Source organism: Canis lupus, chromosome 20 (genome assembly GCF_003254725.2).
Source record: "Canis lupus dingo isolate Sandy chromosome 20, ASM325472v2, whole genome shotgun sequence".
In the NCBI taxonomy this organism is placed as follows: domain Eukaryota; kingdom Metazoa; phylum Chordata; class Mammalia; order Carnivora; family Canidae; genus Canis; species Canis lupus.
In genome coordinates, this window is record NC_064262.1 from 40,274,638 (window position 1) to 40,295,378 (window position 20,741).

General features: G+C 49.1%; 2 protein-coding genes and 1 long non-coding RNA gene across 9 annotated transcripts; 1 reads left to right on the forward strand and 2 right to left on the reverse strand.

Moving 5' to 3' along the window:
- Positions 1–187: 187 nt before the first annotated feature.
- On the reverse strand, positions 188–8,130 carry LOC125753133 (uncharacterized). Its single transcript, XR_007404206.1, has 2 exons — positions 3,550–8,130; positions 188–1,102 (listed from the first exon to the last, which is right to left on the reverse strand). It is a non-coding gene; the product is annotated as an uncharacterized LOC125753133 (long non-coding RNA).
- Positions 3,484–12,731, forward strand: C20H3orf84 (chromosome 20 C3orf84 homolog). Of its 5 annotated transcripts, none has more exons than XM_025455839.2 (4): positions 3,484–3,633; positions 5,358–5,471; positions 11,888–11,944; positions 12,322–12,731. In XM_025455839.2, the coding sequence occupies exons 1-4, from the start codon at positions 3,607–3,609 to the stop codon at positions 12,727–12,729; spliced, it is 606 nt and encodes a 201-aa protein (XP_025311624.1). In that variant the 5' UTR covers positions 3,484–3,606; the 3' UTR covers positions 12,730–12,731. The 5 variants fall into 5 exon arrangements, with proteins under 5 accessions (XP_025311624.1, XP_025311625.1, XP_025311626.1 ...); XM_025455840.2 differs by having other exon boundaries at positions 12,325–12,731; XM_025455841.2 differs by having other exon boundaries at positions 12,346–12,731.
- Positions 12,732–13,497: 766 nt separating this feature from the next.
- KLHDC8B (kelch domain containing 8B) lies at positions 13,498–18,619 on the reverse strand. 3 transcript variants are annotated; one of them, XM_025455834.3, is made up of 6 exons: positions 18,230–18,615; positions 16,783–17,291; positions 15,536–15,700; positions 14,970–15,194; positions 14,770–14,871; positions 13,498–14,355 (listed from the first exon to the last, which is right to left on the reverse strand). In XM_025455834.3, the coding sequence occupies exons 2-6, from the start codon at positions 17,156–17,158 to the stop codon at positions 14,159–14,161; spliced, it is 1,065 nt and encodes a 354-aa protein (XP_025311619.1). In that variant the 5' UTR covers positions 17,159–17,291; positions 18,230–18,615; the 3' UTR covers positions 13,498–14,158. The 3 variants fall into 3 exon arrangements, with proteins under 3 accessions (XP_025311619.1, XP_025311621.1, XP_025311623.1); XM_025455836.3 differs by lacking the exon at positions 18,230–18,615 and adding an exon at positions 17,759–18,159; XM_025455838.3 differs by lacking the exon at positions 15,536–15,700 and having other exon boundaries at positions 18,230–18,619.
- Positions 18,620–20,741: the final 2,122 nt, after the last annotated feature.

Here is a 20,741-nt window from a genome sequence, read left to right on the forward strand (position 1 = left end):
GTCTCTAATAAATAAAATCTTTAAAAAAAAAAAAAAAAGGACCTGAAAACTTATGTCCACACAAAAACCTACACATGGATATTTATAGCAGCTTTATTTCATAATTGCCAAATCTTAAAAAGCAACCAAGAAATTATTTTCAGTAGGTGAAAGAATAAATAAACCATGGTACATCCAGACAATGGAATATTTTTCTTAAAATTTTATTTATTCATTTAACAGAGAAAGCACAACAAGCAGGGGGAGCTGCAGGCAGAGGGAGAGGGAGAGAGCTGGCTCCCCACTGAGCAGGGAGCCCAACGCAGGGCTTGAACCCAGAACCCTGGGACCATGACCCAAGCCAAAGGCAGATGCTTAACTGACTGAGCCCCCTAGGTGCCCACAGACAATAGAATATTATTAAGCACTAAAAAGAAATGAGCTATCAAGCTAGGAAAAGACATAGAAGAAAACTTCAATATGTTTTACTAAGTGAAAGAAGCCAATCTGAAAAGGCTATATACCATAGCATTTCAACCATATGACATTGTGGAAAAGGGAAAATTATAGAGATAGTAAAAAGATTAGTAGTTGCCATTGGTTAGGGGGGGAGGGAGAGATGTATAGGTGGAGCACAGAGGATTTTTAAGGCAGTAAAACTATTCTCTATGATACTATAATGGTGCATACATGTAATTGCAGTATACATTTATCCAAACCCATAAAATATACAACTGCAAGAGTGAACTCGAGGTAAACTGTGGACTTTGGCGGATAATGATGCATCAATTTAGGTTCAGCAATTATAACAAATGTGCTATTCCGGTGGAAGATATTGGTAACAGAAGAGGTTATACACATAGGGGGCAGAGGGTATATGACAAATTACTGTACCTTCCACTCAAGTTTGCTGTGAACCTAAAATTGCTTTAAAAAGTATATTTAGGGCAGCCTGGGTGGCTTAGCGGTTTAGCGCCACCTTCAGCCCAGTGCGGAATCCTGGAGACGTGAGATCCTGGAGACCAGGGTTCGAGTCCCACGTCGGGCTCCCTGCATGGAGCCTTCTTCTCCCTCTGCCTGTGTCTCTGCCTCTCTCTCTCTGTCTCTCATGAGTAAATAAAATCTTAAAAAAATAAGTATATTTAAAAAATATATATGTGCACATATATGTATATGGAGAGCTTTGTATATCCATACAATGGAAAGTTACTTAGCCATAAAAAGGAATGAGTGATTGATAGGCACAGTGACATGGATAAAACACAAGATAATTATGCTGCATAGAAGAAATCAGACACAAAGAATACATATTGAATGATTCCATTTATACAAAATTCTAGAAAATGCAAAGTAATGCTTAGTGACAGAAAGTCAACCAGTGGTTTCTTGAGACCAATGAGCGCCATAGAGGAGGATTACCAATGGGCAGAAGGAAACTTGGTGTTGATGGAAACGTTTACTACCTTGATTATGGCTATGATTCATACATATATACATAGGACAAAATGTGTCAAATTACACACTTAATATGTGCAGTTTGTTGTGTTAGTTGTACCTAAATAAAGCTTTGAAAGATAAAAACATTACAGATAGAGTTGATGCTCTACTCTGCCTTCCTGAAACCATTCCCCAGGTGACTTTTCTGAATTTGATGTTTATCGTTTCTATGCATGTTTATACTTTTAGTTCATATGTTTATATCCATAAACAATATATAGCATTGTTTATAAATGGTACACTTTGTGCATCTTTCTACAATTTGACTTTTTTGACTCACCATCTTTAAGATATGTATGTGTGTGTAGATTCAAGGCAGCCCGGGTGGCTCAGCGGTTTAGCGCCGTCTTTGGCCCAGGGTGTGATCCTGGGGACCAGGGATTGAGTCCCGCATCGGGATCCCTGCATGGAGCCTGCTTCTCCCTCTGCCTGTGTCTCTGCCTCTGTGTGTGTGTGTGTGTGTGTGTGATAAATAAATAAATAAGATCTTTAAAAAAAAGATATATATGTGTGTAAATTCAAGTATCTTTCCTATTGCCCTATTGGTAAAACATTCAGGCTGCTTAGTTTTTCCCCTATGCAGATGCTGCAAGGACCTTTTTGTACCTATGAATACATGTTAGAGTGGATCTTCAGGGTAACTATAGTAGGGCTGGTTTTCTGGCTCGTAGGGTTGTATCAGTGACACCAGCATGGGCTGAGTGTTTTCTGCTGTTAAGCTTTTTATTGGTACATTTTTAGAGGCTTATTGCCAGTTTCTTTTGGTTAGTGGAAGGGGTGAACTGTTCGTGTCCCTGTGTTACAAATGATAGACAATAATCTGCCGAAGGGTAGCTTAGAATGGAACCACAATGTCAAATGTTTTCGTGCTCTTTCTTTTGCTCCTCTGTTATGCTCTCCTTCTTTACTGGGGCTCTGGTAACAGTCACCTAACCAGTGTTTTCAGATGCCAGACTCCTAAGAGAAAGGTTGACAGAACCTTATTCTGAAGCAGCAATTTTATCCTTTATATTTTTAAAGATTTTATTTATTCATGAGATACACACAGAGAGGCAGAGACACGGGCAGAGGGAGAAGCAGGCTCCTTGCAGGAACCCAATGTGGGACTTGACTCCCAGGACTCCAGGATCACGCCCTGAGCCAAAGGCAGGCACTCAACCACTGAGCCACCCAGGCATCCCCTGAAGCAGCAATTTTATCTTAAGAACCATCAACCCTTTTAACATTTCTTCTGACTCTGTGGAATGCTTTCTTCTAAAGATTTTTTTTTTTAATTTTTATTTATTTATGATAGTCACAGAGAGAGAGAGAGAGGCAGAGACACAGGCAGAGGGAGAAGCAGGCTCCATGCACTGGGAGCCCTACGTGGGATTCGATCCTGGGTCTCCAGGATCACGCCCTGGGCCAAAGGCAGGCACCAAACCGCTGCGCCACCCAGGGATCCCTAAAGATTTTTTTTTATTTATTCATGAGAGACACAGACAGAGAGAGAGAGAGACAGAGACAGAAGCAGGCTCCATGCAGGGAACCCGACACAGGAATCAATCCCAGGTCTCCAGGATCAGGCCCTGGGCTGAAGGCAGTGCTCAATCGCTGAGCCACCCAGGCTGCCTGGTTACACAATTTAAAAATGCAGGATTTGCCTCTAAAATGTTCTTAAGGGACGCCTGGGTGGCTCAGCTGTTGAGCGCATGCCTTCAGCCCGGGGGGTGATTCTGGAGTCCCGGGATCGAGTCCCACATTGGGTTCCCTGCAAGGAGCCTACTTCTCTCTCTGCCTGTGTCTCTGCCTCTATCTCTGTGTCTCTCATGAATAAATAAATAAAATCTCTTTTAAAAATAATAAAATAAAATGTTCTTTGATATTTCATTGACTGTGAGTTCATTACACTCCACTGTGGAGTATGTTTCTATTTGTTAATGCTAAGGAGCAGATTTCTCTTGAAGTAAAAACAAGCAGGAAGCACAAAGGAGTAGCAGGCTGGGCACTGCCTCAACAATCTCAGCAGCATTATGCAGTCACAACTCCCTTTGTCACTAAGCAACAAGAAGTTGACCACTGAGAGTCTCTTACCTCAGACATAGCCTCAAAAAGACAAGAGGAAAGTTTGCCTTTTTACTTCCTGGAAAGATGCAAAGTGCGTTAGTAGGCTCCTGGGTAAGAGTGCACTTTACATTTAATCTTGGCTCCTGGCTCTGGGGTAGTACCTGAAATTTGAATGAATCATGAGAACAAATTTAGTAAAGATTTCATCCAGCATCCAGGCTGGTGGAGGACCCATGCCCCCTCTTCCATTCTAAGATCACCCCTGGAGCCTACTTAGTCTTTCTGATGCCATGTCTTTTTCCATGGGTCCTGGTCTCATGCTAACCAGCTGAACCTCCTAGTCTTCTAGCCACCCCATTTATTCCCAATTCTGCTTGGTCCCCCTAAACTTCTGAAGTTTGACTGCTCTCTATACTCAGAACATCTTGAGAGCAAAGACTGTTTTCCACCTCTATATCCCACGCCTAGTCCCTTGCTTGGAATGCAGTAAAGGCAGCCTAGTAAATAATATTGAACTAAATTGCATAGAGAGCACATTCAACAGATAGTAGAAAGATGGTCAGACAAGCTGGGCAACCCAAACCGTCAGTGGGATGAGAAGATAAAAGGCTTCTCAGTCATATATAGGAACCTGCTATGATGGCCAGAGGCTGAACTTGGGACAGCATCTTTCTTCACTGGGCTATAATCATGGAGGACCAGATACACCCTTCCTTTCCAGGGAACTCTCAGGACAAAGAGTTCAGCTCTAGGAGTTCCCTGGCTAGACATGGCTGTTGTCCACAAGGTATCCATCTAATGATATCCACACAGTACAGCTCCTTCTTAGAACCCTGATACATGCTCATTTCTGTCTTTTGCCAGTCCCTGTCTCTGAAATTCTCTCCAGAAGGTATACTGTTGGTAAAGTACTTCTTTTGAAAAGCTTATTTCTTGCTTAGGTGCTCCAGTTTCAGAGGGCATCCTTCTTGCCCCAGAATAGCAAAGTATGTGGCAAACAGGTGTTCATGACTTTGTCAATAGATGCCTAAAATGGATTCATTCAACCTCCAGGGAAGGATCCTATCACCAGCCAGTGTCCCTGTTATCAAAACTTCTCAGTGCTCTGAATAATCCCAGCTCAGAACCTGTCTGGTCCCCTCCCCTGCCAAAAAGTCTCCCTTTGGTCTTAGAAGAGAATCCGTATTCTTAAACTTGTGTGGGCCCTGCCCCTCCCTGATCTTAACTGACTAGTTTGCTCATAATCCTTTAGTCATAAGGATTTTAGTTCTTTTCTGTTCTTCCAACATATCTCTCTCTTTCTGGCCTTGGAACCTTTGCTCTTTCGGTTCCCATCACATAGAATGCTCTGCTATTCCTCACACAGCTGACTCTTCATGTTCAGGTCCCACCCTCATTGTCATGAGGGGCTATCCCTGTTCCCTGTCATTCTTGATCTAGTCATCAGGTTATTTCTTCCCTGACTCTATTTCCTGTGTCTGATTCCCTCACCAGAAAGTTCACAAGGGCCAGGATATTTCCGTCCTTTCACTGTTGTCTCCCCAGCTTATGTTAAGGCCTAATGAAAGAAAGAGGGGGGAAGGATGGAATAAAGGAAAGAAGAGAAAAGAAAAAACATATACCCTTTCTCTACACACACATAGCTCTCCCAGGTGGGCCAGCATAGCCAAGGCTAGCTGTTCTAATGATGGATGGGAGACAGGTATCCCTCTCCTCAGATTCTTTTTATTCTGTCAGTAGCTCCCAGGAGAGGCTTCTGGCCTGGGGACCCTATGGGTCTGAGACTCAGGGTCAGGGTTTGGGAGGGATTCATCCTCATGCCTGCCTTATTATAGCACAACACTGGCTTCTATGGGCACTACAGAGGTCAATTCAAGAGTGAAAGTGCTCAAGAATACCGCCTTGCAGCCAAGCCCCAGCCTCCAGCAGTGTTCCTGCAGCGATGTCAGGTACAAGGCAGCCCTGGGGGCAGCTGGGGTGGCTGGACCAGTTTCTGCTGCTTTTGGACCCCAAAAGCATCATCCCCAGAACTACCACTGCTGGACTGACAGCCAAAGCCAGCTTATCCTCAGGAAATGCATGTGGCCTGGCCGCTCTTCCCTGAAATGGCAGGTCTTCCCCCTACAGAAAGGGTGGAAAAGAGCTAGTACCAAGCTGAACAGTCTTTCTCAATGCTCCTTTTAGGTGAAAGGAGGGTCAGGGCCCAGTTTGGGTAGGTGGCCATGGGGAGAGAGCTTCCAGAACCCAGAAAGTAAGCCTTCAGTTTTGCCAACAATGGCTCTCAAGCTCAGATTCCTTGATGTCATGGAAACCTATGGTCTAATTCACAGTCAGCCTTGTAGTCCAAGGGGCTCAGGAGACCTTCACTGGTAAGGGAAGCAGAATATAAAGTGTCTAGGTACCCACCCACATGCATAGCCAAGGGGGACTGGAAAGGAGTGATGGCAGAAGTGGCTAGAAAAAGGCTTCCAGAGAACAGGAGAGAATGCAGGGCCCAGACCCTCTACTGCTTCTAGTGGAGACAAAGAGGGGGCACTGAGCAGCAGTTGAGGTTCTAACGGTAAAAAGCTTACTCAAAACAGGAGAACTCAGTAGAATGCACATGCAAAGGAGTGGATGTGAGGGCCTCAGGTAAAGGTGGTATCATAGGTTGGTAACAACCAAGCTGTCACTGAAGGGACAGGGGAAGGTATGGATCCTAGAACCCAAAAGGAGAGGGAGGTGTGGAGAGAACCACCCAGAGAAGAGTGGTGATTTTGGGTAGAGAGACACAGACAGCTGGGGGCTAGTCTGGGAAGGAGTTAAAAAAAAAAAAAAACATCTCTTTCCTTCCCTCCATCTCCTCCCAGAGTTTTCCAGTGGCCAGAGGGAAGGCAGCCTGGTGAAAAATGCACTCAGACCAGCCCCCTGGGCAACAGCAGGGTGGAGAACATGGAAGGGGACCTAGAGGAGTGTCTGGAACATGCTCTGCCCACTGCAGCTTCTTACTTCCCAGCCTCTACTTGCCCAGATCCTACTTGATCTGCCATCTGAATTCTCCCTGACTTATTTTCCCAGGTCAAGAACAGGCTCCTAGAGGCTACCATGCCTGAATTTCCTTAGAATTCTCAGTTGGAAGGGCTTCCTGACACTGCCTACAGATGAGCCAGGTCCAAATGCAACTCCAGACTGCTCTTCTGGGGCCACCTTCCCTTGAGAGTAATGGAACCTGGGTAGTGCAGAGACAGAGGCAGACGGGGCTTCCTGCTGGGTGTTTGTAGTAGCCCAGTGGCAGCTGTCATTCTAAAGACTGCAACATCCTCTCAATCTGTCCCCCAGGAACAGAAGTAGGGAACATGTTTTGGGACATGTTTTAATTGAAGACTTGCTACATAAAGCATTTACTAGCATTACTAGCAGCCCCAAAGAGCATAATCTATGTGTCTTAGGCTGATTGTATAAATGCCAAGTCTGGTGGCTCTATGCCTAAAGCTTTTTCAATTAGTGGGACTGCTTGGTGAAGGTGCACATTTTATTTTCCTATTAGCTGAGAGATACCAGGTTTCAGCCAGCTGCTTGCATCTATTATTGTTGAAAACCTTTTCAATACGTGATAACACTTCTCTTAGTTTGGGGCAAGTAGAAATTTTGCCTGTGTCATTAAGATGCAAAAAAAATTCTCTTTTCTTCTTTTTCTTTTTCTCTTCTAGGCCAGATTAATTTATTTCTAGCCTTCACATGCCTAACTCTTAGGACATGTAATTCTGGTCCTGTTTGTTCTTAAGGTCAGACAAGAGTCCCAGGGACTCATGGTTTGGAATGGGTCCTTCCTTGATGGTGCCATGACTGTTGTGTCCCTCCCTGCCCTACCCCTCCATACCTCAGTGTGTCACAGGGGTTCCTTACTCAGCACCCTACTGACTGTGAAATGCTCAGCCTTCACAGGGGCCCTTATAGCCTTCCCCCATGCAACTACTGCTGCCAACCCCCCAGAAATCTACCTTTCCTCCAAGGCCTCTTTAACTGGAACCCCAGCCCAAGCCCCACCTGCTCAGAGACCATGGGTTTTACCACCTCAATGGAAAAGAAGCCCTAGAAACCAAGATGCAGGTGAAATTCTCCCCAGGGAAAAGAATACTCAGAACTGCCTGGGTGGAAGGAAATGACTGCACTTCCCACCAGGCTCTCACTATTGTGGGAACAAAACTTGAGTCAGTATGAGTCAATACATTATTCTGCCACTGTAATAGTGAGTTTCTCTTTTCCGGGGATGGTGTCTAAAGGCATTCAGAAGGACCCAGAATCTGACATACAATCATAGGCCATCCTATCATACAGCCTCTAACAAACTAAGCTATCCTAAGCTCCTGGTAATAGAATTGTGTACCTTTATACCAACTAGGTTGGGAAAGCACCAAAATCCGCATGTGGCATATGACCAGGAGGACTTCAAGAAGTTTGTGTTGTGAGACCTAAAGTTCTTATGAGGTTGTCTAAAACAAACAAAACAAACAAACAAACAACACATCAGCAGGGCATATGGTAGTTCCATATATGTTAAGTGTATCTATGACCATATCAAGCACACTTTCCTTACTGAGGAGCAGAAAACCACTGTGAAAGTGTTGAAGGCACAAGCACAGAGTCAGTTTATATACCCAGGTCCCATTACTTATATATATATAAGTAATGGGAATATATATTATATATATATATATTTATATATATAGTATATATTATATTCCCATTGCAAGGACAAGAGGCAAACAGGACTTCCTGCTGGTTGTTTGTAGTGGCCCAGTGGCAGCTGTCATTCTAAAGACTGGAACATCCTCTCAATCTGTCCCACAGGAACAGAAGTAGGGGAGATAATATATATATAGAGAGAGAGGGAGAGGGAGAGGGAGAGGGAGAGGGAGAGGGAGAGTGTTTTCGGAGTCAGAACTGCCTCCAACAATAGTGGCATCCACATTCTAAGGCTATGTACAATTCTTTAGCAAAAGATAGAGTTGGAGAAGAAATTTGGGAGTCAATTGGAAGTTGCTACAGACTCCTAGGATTATTGAAATTTTTATTGAAAGGACTATAAATTCATAACTTGTGAGAAATAATAGAGATCCCTTCTATACTTTTCCCTGTTTTCCCCAATAATAACATTTTGAAAAACTATAGAATAATATTGCAACCAGGACATTGACATTAATGCAATCCACTTATCTCAGATTTCTAGTTTTGCTTATACTCATTTGTGTGTGTATTAAGATCTATAAAATTTTATTACCTATGTAGGTTTGTGTATCCATCACCTCAGTTAAGATACTGGCCAACATAAAAAAAAAAAAAAAAAAAAAGATACTGGCCAACATCGCCAACTATCCCTGACAGTGCCTTTTTATGACCATACCCACCAGCTTCCTGCTACTTCACCCTTTCTCTGTCTCTAATCCTTGGCAACCACCAGCCTCTTCTCCCTTTCTAAACATTTTTTTTGAAGATTATATTCATTCACTCATGAGAGACACAGAAAGAGAGAGAGAGACAGGCAGATGGAGAAGCAGGCTCCACACAAGGAGCCCAACACGGAACTCGATCCCGGGACTCCAGGATCATGCCCTGGGCTGAAGGCAGGCGCCAAACTGCTGAGCCACCCAGGGATCGCCCCTTTTTAAAATTTTGTCATTTCAAAAATGTTATACAAATGGAATGATACAGTATACAATCTTTGGAAATTGGCTTTTCTTACTCAGCATAATTTCCTAGAGATTCATCCCAGTTGTTCATGGCTCATTCCTCTTCATTGCTAAGTAGTATTTTATGGCATGTATATACCAGTTTGTGTAACCACTCACCTATTAAAACATATCTGAGCTGATTCCAGTTTTTGGCTCTCACAAATAGAGCTGCTACAGGTTTTTGGGTGAACATATGTTTTCATTTCTTTGGCATAAATGCCCAGGAGTGCAACTGCTAGATCATATGGTAGTTGTATGTTTAGTTTTTAGAAGATACTGTCAAATGGTTTTCTAGAATGATTGTACCATTTTACATTCTCATCAGCAAAGTATGAGTGATCTGTTTTCTCTGCATTCTCCCAAAATTTGATGTTGTCTGTTTTTAGCCATTCTGATAAGTAGGTCATGATATCTCATTGTGATTTTAATTTGCATTTCCCTAATGTTTAATGATGGTGGCAAACATTTTTTTTCACGTGTTATTTGCCATATGTATATCCTCTTCAGTGTAATGGCTTCATGTTGTTTGCCCATTTTCTAATTAGATTGTTATTTTACTGATGACTTGTGAGAATTCTTTATATAGTCTAGAAATTATTCCTTTATTGGATATTTGGTTTGCAAACATTTTTTCCCGGTCTGCAGCTTGTCTTTTCATTTTCTTTACACAAACTTTCACAGAGGAGAACTTTAAAATTTTTTGATGAGGTCCAGTTTATCCATTTTTTCTTTTATTGCTCTTGTTTTTGGTGTCAAGTCAAAGAACTCTTTGCCTAGCTCTAAATACTGAAGATTTTTTTCCTATGTTTTTTTTTAAAAGGCCCCGGGTTTTTAATCCCTGTCGTGTCAGTTTGCTTTATGAGGAATGAAAGGTAAGGCTGGCTGGCTTCCCACCTTCATGGAGCTTTTATTCTATTTGGAAACCAACACCAGCTGTCTAAGGCAGGAGGTACTGATAGGGGAGCTTGTCAAAGACACATACCACAGAAGATTCTCATTCAGGAATCTGGGATGGAGCTAGCTTCAGCCTTTTATCTAGGAACCTGTTGTCAACCATTGCACATATCCTAACCCAGCCAAGACTGACCTCATCAGATCAGACACTTCATTCAGGTCTGCAGCAGGAGAAGCTGAATGGCTGGGGACAGGGAACTCTGGGGGCAGACACCAGGCACAAAGGCAAGGTGGATGGTCCTGGGAGAGATTCCTAAGATTCCTATTGAGGTCTAGGGGCCTGGGAGGTGGTCTTTCTCTGCCTGGGGATAGGGCATGGTTCTCTGGCTCCACCTGCGCCAAAGGAAATACTCTGGGGACTTTCTGAACCCTACTCATTAATTAAATAGCAAACACGTATTTTCTCAGGCACTGGGCTCAGTGTTGGAGTTACAAAGGTGAGCAAGACAGATAATAACCTTTGCCCACAAGGAGCTTATGTTCTAGTCAGGAGCCTTAGACACTAAGCAACATCATACTATGTAGTCACACAGTATGCCATGTGAAAAATGCAGCATTGGGATGATGGCACTGCTAGTGTCAGTGCTCGAAGAAGCCCTTTAAAGAGGGAAGTGAGGGGGAGTCCTACAGCCAGCTGCAGGACTGCAGAGTCCCAGACAGAAGGCAAAGGTGGTGCAAAGGCCCAAAGTGGGAATTGCTGGTGTGTTTGAGGAGCTGGATGCCAGGGTGGTTCCAGGTAATGGAGAGATCAATATTGTGTGCGTCTCATGGACCACTATGATGATTTTGGCTTTTATAAACATGAGGAACTATTGTGGATTCTCAGCAAACAAGGGAAGTGATCTGATCTGCGTATCAGAAGAATTATTCCTGCTAAGAGGACAATAAACCGGAGGGGAAAGTTTGGAAGCAGGGAACCAGGTAGGAAGCTCTTGCAATAATTCAAGCAAGAGAAGAAGGTGGCTCTTGGAACAGGGAAAGCAGTGGACATGTTGAGGAGTGGACCAATCCCAGGCACATATTGAAGGAGTAATCAACAGGATTTTTTTTGACACATTGGATATAGGGTATGAAAGAAAAGAATCAAGGGGACTCCAAGCTGTTTGGCAGGATCTATCTACCAGCATCTGACCTGGAGAAGGCTGTGAACAGGTAGGATTGGGGAATGATCCAGAGCTCAGTCAAGTGTTTGGAGATGCCTGTAAGACATTTACAAGGAGATATGTAGGCTGTTGGCTATTGAGTCTGGAGTTCAGGAGAGAGCTCAAGCTAGAAAGACAAACGGCAGTTTCCAGGTGGAACTTAGGGCCAAGAGTTTGGGTTGTTGATGAAGGACTAAATGTGGAGAGAAGGGCGGAGAGAACCAAAGCCTGGTGCTGGACAATCTAGAGTTAAAGGGCCTGACATGAAACTTGAACCACTGCCCTCTAGATGGACGGATATCTTAGAAGATGCCTCAATCCCTTCCTCAATCAGCAGCCCTAAGAGACTTCTGCTTTGGAGGCAAATGCCAGCATGAGACGTCCTAGGAGTGAGGCATTGCTTAATTTGTAACTGCTCTTTCAGGATTTTGGCAAGTTTAGCAGTTTAGGGGTAGTGGCTCCTCCTGGCACCTCCCCTCCATTATAGGTTCTGAGGCAAGATCTTTAAGGGCAGGTGAGCATCATTTTTCCCCATTCATCTTCTTTCTGTCTTTAAAGGAGCCAGTGCAGCGACACTTCTTCTCCAAGCATGACAACCGTACGTCTTTCGACAAAGTGAGTGCTGAAGAAAGGAGAGTGGGTAGGGCCCTAGCCTAGGTTGAAGCTGAGGTAGGGTGGAGGGGATAAGACACTGTGGGGAGGGAGGACTCCTGGCAACCTCTCTCATCTGGGAAACAGTCCATTCCCCAAACAGAGGTGGTACCTCTGCTTTGATTTCATTCACTAGCTTGCCTGACAATGCACAAATATCCTAGGGGTCACTGACTTTCTGGAGGCTTCATGCTGGAATATAAGGCATGGCTGGGGAGGCAGGCCCAAGAGGCTGGGGTACAGGCCAGGGGAGCCAAGCATAACCAACTAGGCTTGGGTTGGGGAGGGACCAAAGAGGTGGTTGGTACCAGGACTGTGGGCCAAGCGCCCATATTGTTGAGGAGGGCCCCTACTGTCTGCTGCAGGGAATCGGAAGGCGGAAGGACCTAGACCGCCTGTGGCAACGGCACACCTTCCTGCGCTGGGCACCCTGTGAGCTGGAGTTGAGCCAGCAGCGGCCTCTTGAATCCTCCTACCAGGCCAATTTCCAGTCAGGCCCAGGAGTCAGTGACTTCCCTCAGCGTCTTGTCCACTTTGTGCAGATACAGCCTCCCCGTACCAGCACCACCTACCAGCAGAACTTCTGCCAGCCATCCCGGGGTGGCTACTGTGGCAACAACATGGGGTCAGTCACCGACACACTGCCTGACCTCCCAGGGATCCCAAGACCCAAGCTGCTGCAGCATTACCTTCATGCTGGGGTCTCTGAATGTCTAAACTGGTCCAGAGCATTAAACAAAGACGAATGACACAGTGGTCTGTCTGTGCTTGCAGTCCAAGTGGTCTTAGAAGCTTCAGAGCAGTAAGGCCCATGGCACCTCTGTGCTGGGCAGGGGAGATGCTGCCGTGGGAACCCTGCCACTGAGCAAGAAGGGATAAAGCCTGCAGGAGGTTACGGGTTCAGGAGGGTTACCGTGGCTGCAGCAGATCAGTTCTGGGACCCAAAATCCATTTCTGCAGTAAACCCAGATGTTAGACCCTTGCACTCTTGTGGCTGCAGGGAAAGCAGAGTCAGTGGGCCCTACTAGCGAGCAGCAAAGACTGGAGGAGGAGGCTGGCAGCTTTGATTTCTCCAGGAAGCTATCATGCCTCTAGGGGTCTGGTGGGAGGCCATGCAGTTCTGTCTAATGCGGGACAGTGGGGGACTGCCCTGGCCACAGCCCCCACTAGACCACCCCTCCCTATGGAAGTAAGCAAAGACTTTGAGGAGATGCTGCATGACACAGATCTGGTATTCACTCATCCTGATCCCGTGGTGCTTTGTTGTAGTTTTCTGAGCTCTTCTCTGGCTGCCTTTGAGTGCCCTCTAACCCCCAAGACAGCAGAGGGCAGCAGTCATATCACCAAAAGAGAAGCTAAGGCTTAGGTGGGGGCTGAAACACCAGAACACTTTGGGGGCAGAAGCCAGATCCAAAAGGCTACTCTGGACCCTCATCCCTGGGAGAGTGTAGGCCCCTGAAGGAGAGCAAGCAGCTAGCTACAGGGGCAACACATGAGTCCACACTGAGGGCCATACACCACATTTTAGCAGCACTTTTACTTTCACATCTGAACTTCCTGGGTCCTCACAACAGCCCTGTGAGGTAGGTAGGGCAGGAAGGTTTCAGAGATCCCCATTTACAGATGAGGATGCTGAGGCACAGAGAGGTGAAATGACTTGCTCAAGATCACACAGTCAACAGTGTAATGGGCCCAAAGCCAATATTCCCCGGGTCCTCTGGAGGGTCTCTATATCCACCCTCTATTTCCTCTGTGTCCCGTGACCTCTCTGAACTTGCCTGGGGCCACAGAGGCCTTCAAGGCAGACTGACAGCTAGGATTTCTCAGGAAGAGCCATGGGGGTGAGCCTGGTCAACTCCAGGTAGGCACTAATCCTGTGGGGCATGAGGCCAGCTCTCCAATCCTCCCACTTTCCGGTTGGACAGAGGGCCCAGTAGTTCCAGAGCAAGTGTGGAGCTAGGCATGATCCATGAATGAATGGGGATAAAGGTGGGTATAAGCATATGTGTCCTGCACTAAAGACAAAGTCCTCTCACTCTTTGAAACATTTGCCTCAAGTGCCTGCCCCTGTGCCTCCTCATCCCACAGAGCCACAGTGACCTTCTACAGCAGCAAAAGGAGCCACAGATATTTGCCTCTGGCACTGCGTTGCTCCAGTTGACACATCCCATCAGGCATTCACACCCCATCACGCAAACACAGAGCCTCCACAGCTTGGCTGGGACCCTGGGCCACACCCCCAATGACAAACAGCCGAGACCCAGCCTGCAGACTAGAACAGGAGCAGCGGGCTGTGGGCATGGTGGGTAGGGCCTCCCAGCGTCGCCGGGCAAGGCTGAAGCCCTCCACAGAGCCCAGAGGGCATGGCTGGTTTCCTGCAGGAAGGAGACAGAAGTTGTAAAAGGCACAGGCCGCAGGGGCTCCAACTCATGCTTGCTAAGCCCAAAGATGGCCGAGTAGGCATCACCCCAAGATGGGCTACCAGTGCCTTGCTACTTATTGCCCCCATTCATCATTTGTTCATTTCTTTAGATTTGTATTTGTCCATTCATTCAATGGTCACTTGTCCTGTTTCTGTTTCCTAGGCCCTTGCTGGTACAGAACCCATCAGTCAGGTGCTGAGGGATACCCCAAGAGTTAGGCTATGCAGACTATACCCGATCTGTGTAACGGATTGAAAAGGGAAGCTCACAAAGCCCTGATCCCTGGAGTGCCTGAAGAAGGGCAAGAGGTGATGACTCCTGCTTGGGGTTTTTCCTTCCTGTATTGGGCTCCCCAGAGATACTCACCAAGGCCTCCGATGGCCATGATGTGGCCCCCAAGGGAGCCAACCACAAAGTCGGCTCTCTTATCCCTCATGCGTAGGCTGCGGGGCAGCTTGGTCCAGGACCCTGCAACAAAGGGGAGGTCAGATCCAGCCCCACAACACACCCTGTGCCCCTCCATCCCATGGGAAGTGGGAGGACAGCCCAGGCTAGCCACTGCTCACCATGTTCCAGGTCGAACATCTCCACAGTGTTGACAAAGTGTGGGCGAGAGTAGAAATTGTGCGGCCCAGGCTGCTGCAGGCCACCCAGGCTAAAGACATTGCCTTCCGCCATGGCACAGCCAGCAAAGGCCCGGCGGCTGGGCAGGCTTGGGTGCCGGGTCCAGGTACATGCCTCCAGATCAAAGGCCTCAAAAGCAGTCACTGGGAGCTTTCCCTGGCGGCCCCCTGCCAATGGAATTGGGGAAGCAACCTGGGAAGGAGCCTGGGAAGCCTGGCAGGCTCCTCCTTCACCAGGTTGCTAAGCCTTCACCACCGCCCAGCCTAGCCACCCATACCCAGCTGTGTGCACACCAGAGCATGGATCACCTACCTTGCCAATCCTTAGGCACTGGGGTTTGGTTTTCCAGCCCTAGGAGGGCCACTAAAGGTCAGAACCTCCAAGCAAGCCTGGCTCACTCAAAGTTTCTCTTGTCCTGCCGTCTCAGGCTAAACCTGATCCCAGCCAACCTATGGGGATAGGTGCTTCTGCACTTCGAGCCTCTTTCCCACATCCCCCAGACCCTTACCCAGGACATAGATCTTGTTCCCGTGCAGGAAAGTAGAAGCCCCGTAGCAGGGTGTGGGCATGGAGGGTAGCGAAAGCCAGCAGTCCCGTCGGGGCTCATACACCCGAACTTGGGCCTGGGGGGCCGTGTCTGGGCCCATTCCCCCCAGGGCATACACCATACCATCTGCATAGAAAAGAGTGATTCAGAGTGTACCTCAGCCTGCCAGGGCACCCTATCCTGAGAGCTGCCCTGGTCAGGCCTGGGGGTGGCTAGGGACCCACACGTTTGTAGTACCCCTCCCAAGCAGCAAAGAAACCCTCCTTCCTTCCTGGGGTGGAGGCTGGGAGAGCTAGGATTCCTGCTCTGGCCAGGGCCCCTAAAAGTGAAGAGCAGGAGGCAGATGATCTAATTATAATCCATCTCTGTCTCCCTGGAGATGCTATGGCAACCAAGTCTGGCATCTAAGCAGGACTGGTGGTCAGACCTGGAGGCCACAAGGTGGGGGCTCCCCTAGGGAAAGGAGGGTGGATGATGGATTAAGCCAGGGAGGGACATATGGGGATCTGTTAAGCATGGAATTCAGACAAGGGAGGGAGCTCTGGGGATCAGCTGGGGGCTAGGAGAGGGGCTGAGGATTGTAGGATGGAGGTGCTGGCTGCAAGCCTGCTGCCCAGAAGCCCTGCCAGCACCTCTGTATTCCATCCTTTCATTAGGGTAAGTTCTGGCCCTGTTACACCCTCCAGGTCAGCTGGGGGCATGTCTGGGGGCCTTGGGGAAATGGGTCAGTCAGCTGAAGGCTTCCATGGCAACTATCCCCAGGCCAGCTTGGCCTTCCCATCTCAGACTCCCTGGTAAATGTGTACATGGAAGGAAGAGGGGGGAGGGAGTCTAAGCACTTACTGGGCTCTGAGCCAAGGCCCTGCTCCCTTCTCCCTCCCCTAGACTATTTATAACCCTGAGAGTCATTGGGCTACCCCTCCTTATCTCTTAGAGAAGAGGAATGGGCAGGGAGGTGGTTAGGGCCTCCCATCATGCTGGAGGCCAGCCTGGGCTCTGCCTCCCACTTCACTGCAGGAAAGGGCAGTTAAGACTGCTGCTAGCTCAGCTCAGAGCTAGGTAGGAAGGGGTCTTTACAAGAGTCATAGCTGTGTCCAGGGCACTCAGACAAAATTTACAGCTCTTGTCCAATTTCTGAGGGTAAGGGACCACGTCAGAAAAGAATGGAGGGTGTTGGGCACCTGAGGGACTCCCTTAAGGCCACTCACCTCTCTCCACAGTTGCAACCCCCATGGCTGCCTGAGGGAGGGTGGCCCGACGCTCCCAGCGGCCCTCATCAGCCAGGAAGGCCTCCACGGCAGCTACAGGGCTCTGACCCTCATTCACACCGCCCACCACTAGCACCTGCTTGCCCAGCACCACAGCAGCCGCACCAGCCCGGGCAGTGGGCAGGGGTGCCAGTGCAAGCCATGTATGTGAGGCCATATCCAGTGTCTCGGCAGTGTCCAGGGGCAGGCCAGCCCGGCCACAGCCCCCCAGCACTAGCAGGTGCCCATCCTGGTATGCCACTGTACCATACACCCGGCAGGTGGGCATGGGTGGGAACACCTGCCAAGCAAAGGCCCGGCCACCTCCTGTAGCCATGCTGTTCACCTCCAGTGGCAGGCCATACTATCTGCTCAGGCTGCAGGCCTCACTGAGGAGCATGATGGGGCCTCATCTTGACTCTACCAGGGCTACAGGGAGTGTCTGAGCAGTTCAGGGACCTTGCCTTCACCTGGAGGAGAGAGGGAAAACAAAGGGTCAGGGCCCCTAACCAGTCCCTCGGGGTACAGGTGAGCAGTCTGTAGCTAAGGGCAGGACTGGCGCAAAATCAGTTGTGGGCAAGGCACAGGGAGGACCCACCGCTGCTGGCTAGCACACCACTGAGAGGCCTTCCTGGGTGGGAAAGAGAGTGGATTCCCAGATACTCCGGCAACTTCTCCCCTTCCTATGGGGCATGAGGGATTCTCCTCCCAAACCCTGCCCTCACCTAAGAACACCCAACATCCCTCCCCACTTCAAATCTAGGTCTTAGGTGGGTAGTAAGTTGACCAGGATAGGACACTCCACCCTGGCCCCCTTCTCTTCCTCTTGACAATCCTCATCTGGTGCTCTGCATGAATAGAGTCCTACTATACCCGCCTCTTACTGCCTTCCAGGGTGCCCTGGGCAGCCAGGGATCAGACTCCAGGGTATACTTACAACCCTTTTGGGGGCCAGTCCATAGAGATCATCCATTCCCAGCAGCAAAAGGCCAAGATCAGAGCGTTTGAGACTGGGAGGGGAGGAGTTGGACGCCAGGGTCCCACATTCCCTCTTCGGGTCTAAGGGGTTTGCCCTGCCAGGTTCCCAGAGGCCAGTCTCCTTGGTGTCCAGAAGTAGGGAGGGGGTGTTTTTTGGATCCCATGAGCATATGACTCTAGACTCCTATAGTCCAGGGCGTTTCCAGTAGGAATGAGCAGCTGGACTTCCAAGTACCCGCACAGCAGATCCCCAAGTTCCTCAGCCTCTCCTTTCCCGTGGGGGCCACGCTCCTGGGACCCTTGGCGTGATGGCCTCCTGGCCCCAAACTTCGAGCTCGCGGGAGGCGGGGGGCGGGTCCAGGCGAACGCACTTAGGGCTCTGCGCCCCGCGCCCCAAACTTCCCCTGAGCGCGGCTCCTGCGGGACTCACCGGCCGGGGCTCCGGCGCCGCCGGGGCGCGGGGTCCGCCGTTCCGGGTCCGTGCCGGCTCTGGCTGGGGCTGAGGCCAGGCTTCGGCGGGGCTCCGGCGGGGCTCCGGCTTGGTTCGGCGCGGGGCGGGGCTGGACCGGGTCCGCCCCTCGTCCCCCCCTCGACACGGGAAAATCTCCCCCTGCCTTAACCCTGCACCTGCCGTGGCCGGAACAGGGCGCGTCGACCCATAGTCACAGGCAAACCTGTAAACAGACAGACGGACATGTGGACGCTGGGCCTGCCCAGAATTTAGGGTCCGACCTTGGGCGAGGCGAGAAATGAGGCAGCAGTGAGCAACACAACACGTGTATGGTGGGGGAGCGCTCAGAGCGGGACCCAGCCTAGGAGCACCCGCGTGGGGGGGGCGGGTGAGGAGTAGGGGGTGGCGGCAGGGGGCGGGCCTGCAGAACCAGCTGGCTTGAGGGGCGGGCGCCCGCCCACCGGCAGCGAGTTTGTGGGAGCCCAAAGACTGGCTTTGCGGCGGCGCCCCCTGGAGGCCACTTGGGGCGTGGCTTGGGCCTCTGGTGGGGGCGACGGCTGGGTCGCACTTCCCCAGGAACGCAGCAAGGTGCAGAATAGGTCTTACCGTGGACATTGAGGCTAGCATGGGATGGAGGAGCGGACAGTGCCGGCCTCAGTGCTTGACAGGCCCTTCCACAGGCCTGGGTGGGGGAAGTTTGCAGGCAGGGTAGCTCTGAGCAAGGAATGAGCTTCAAGAGTCAGAGGCCAGGGGACCTCCCCAGACAAGTCACTCTGTAGGGCCTGAGGCCTGGGCTACTCCCGGACCCAAGACATTTTGTAATTGTTCATATCCAGGGTCCTAGGCCTGTCTATAGCCAACTCTGGGACCAGGCGAGAGCAAGTTGGTGTGACAGAGTATCTATTTCAAACCCAGACCCTGGCCCAGCCTATCTTCTGGGCATTCAGAGTATTGGCTAAGTCTGTGAGCTGCCGGACCATTTGTGCAGGTTAGTGGTCACCTAGAAGAAATCCTTGTGGTTGTCTGTGCTTGCCACTATCTTGTCCCTCTTTCATGGACAGTGTGTGTCTCATTTTCCTCAGAAGCACTTCTGGAGACAAAGATATCAGTACACACAGTTAATGTGGGAAGTGAAGCCAGGAAGCACCAGCAGAGGAGTGGCAAAAAGAGAAAGCAGCCAGTTAAGTTAAGGCTGTGTCATTAAGCAAGTTACCACTGTGGGCAACTGGGGCCAATCTTGCTGGGTTCCTTCCCAGAGCAAAGGTTGCTTGAAGAATTCATTCTCAAATCTCCAACAGTCATGGATTGAGAGCAGCTTGGGGGGCATTAACTCCTTGGTTTGCCTAATTTCTGAAGCCAATCCTGAGTGTGAGCAGAGCGTTCTTCATGATCAGAGAGTCTGAGCCCCTTTTGCAGGCTGGCAATTGGAATTGGAAGGCCTCCATGGAAATGGTAATCCAAGGCCAGTTATAGAACCTGGCTTCCATCTTCTCACTCCACTCTGCTCCTAACTTGCTCTTCACTTAGGCCACTGGTACCTTCCTTCACAGAGTGTTCACATTGCTCTGCAAAACCCCTCCCATTTCCCACTATTCCCTTTCCAGGCCCTTTCCTCTCTCTGGCAATTAAGCACTTAAAAGTCTTCCACTTTGATATACCTCCCAGTACCCCAAGTCCCTCCAGTCTCCCCTTACTCCCCTCCAGTCACCTTGATATCTGCTACTCTGTGTCCACTGCTTCTCCAAAATTGCTTTTGCCAATGTCACTATGGAACACCATATAGCTAATACTATGGGTCCTTACAGTCTTTGTCACAACTGAAATTTTGTTGACATCCTCAAAGTTTCATTTCTTGTGACCTTGGGACCTCTGCTCCAAATTGTCTTGCTTCTCAGAGTCTTTTGCAGGCAGTGCTTCCTCTTGTCCCAAGGAAGCAGCTCCTCAAGATCCAGCCCTGGCTTTTCTCCTAGCACACAGACTCCCTCCTGGGGTGATCCCTCCAAGGCCCACTGGCCTCACTCACAACTAGATCTCCACCAGATTTCTCTGGTCAGGTGGAAATGGGTCTAGGGCCCATTACTCAGGCCTGTAAAAGATGCCAAATGAAGAGCAAGGGCTGGATACTGAGATTACCCTGTAGTCTCTACCAACCTCATCTTTTCTGATCCCAGTTATGCCTACAGGGTCAGCATCCACCAAAATCCAGGTCAAGTCACACACTTTGCTTTGATGAATGCTCTCATAGTTCCATCTGGGACATACTGAGCACTAAGAAGCAGAAGAAGGCTCAGCTTCTCTCCAGGATGTTAGGATTCCATGACTCCTACTATCCCAGTTCTAATGTCTGCAAAGGATACAGCCTGGAGATGAACCTGCCCTACCTGGTACTCCATTTTGCACTGAACCCTGGGCTGGACATCGCCAGAGAGTGATTCGCTTTTCCAGGACACACCAAAAACTATGCCATCCCTGAAGGCTGGGCCCTACCTCC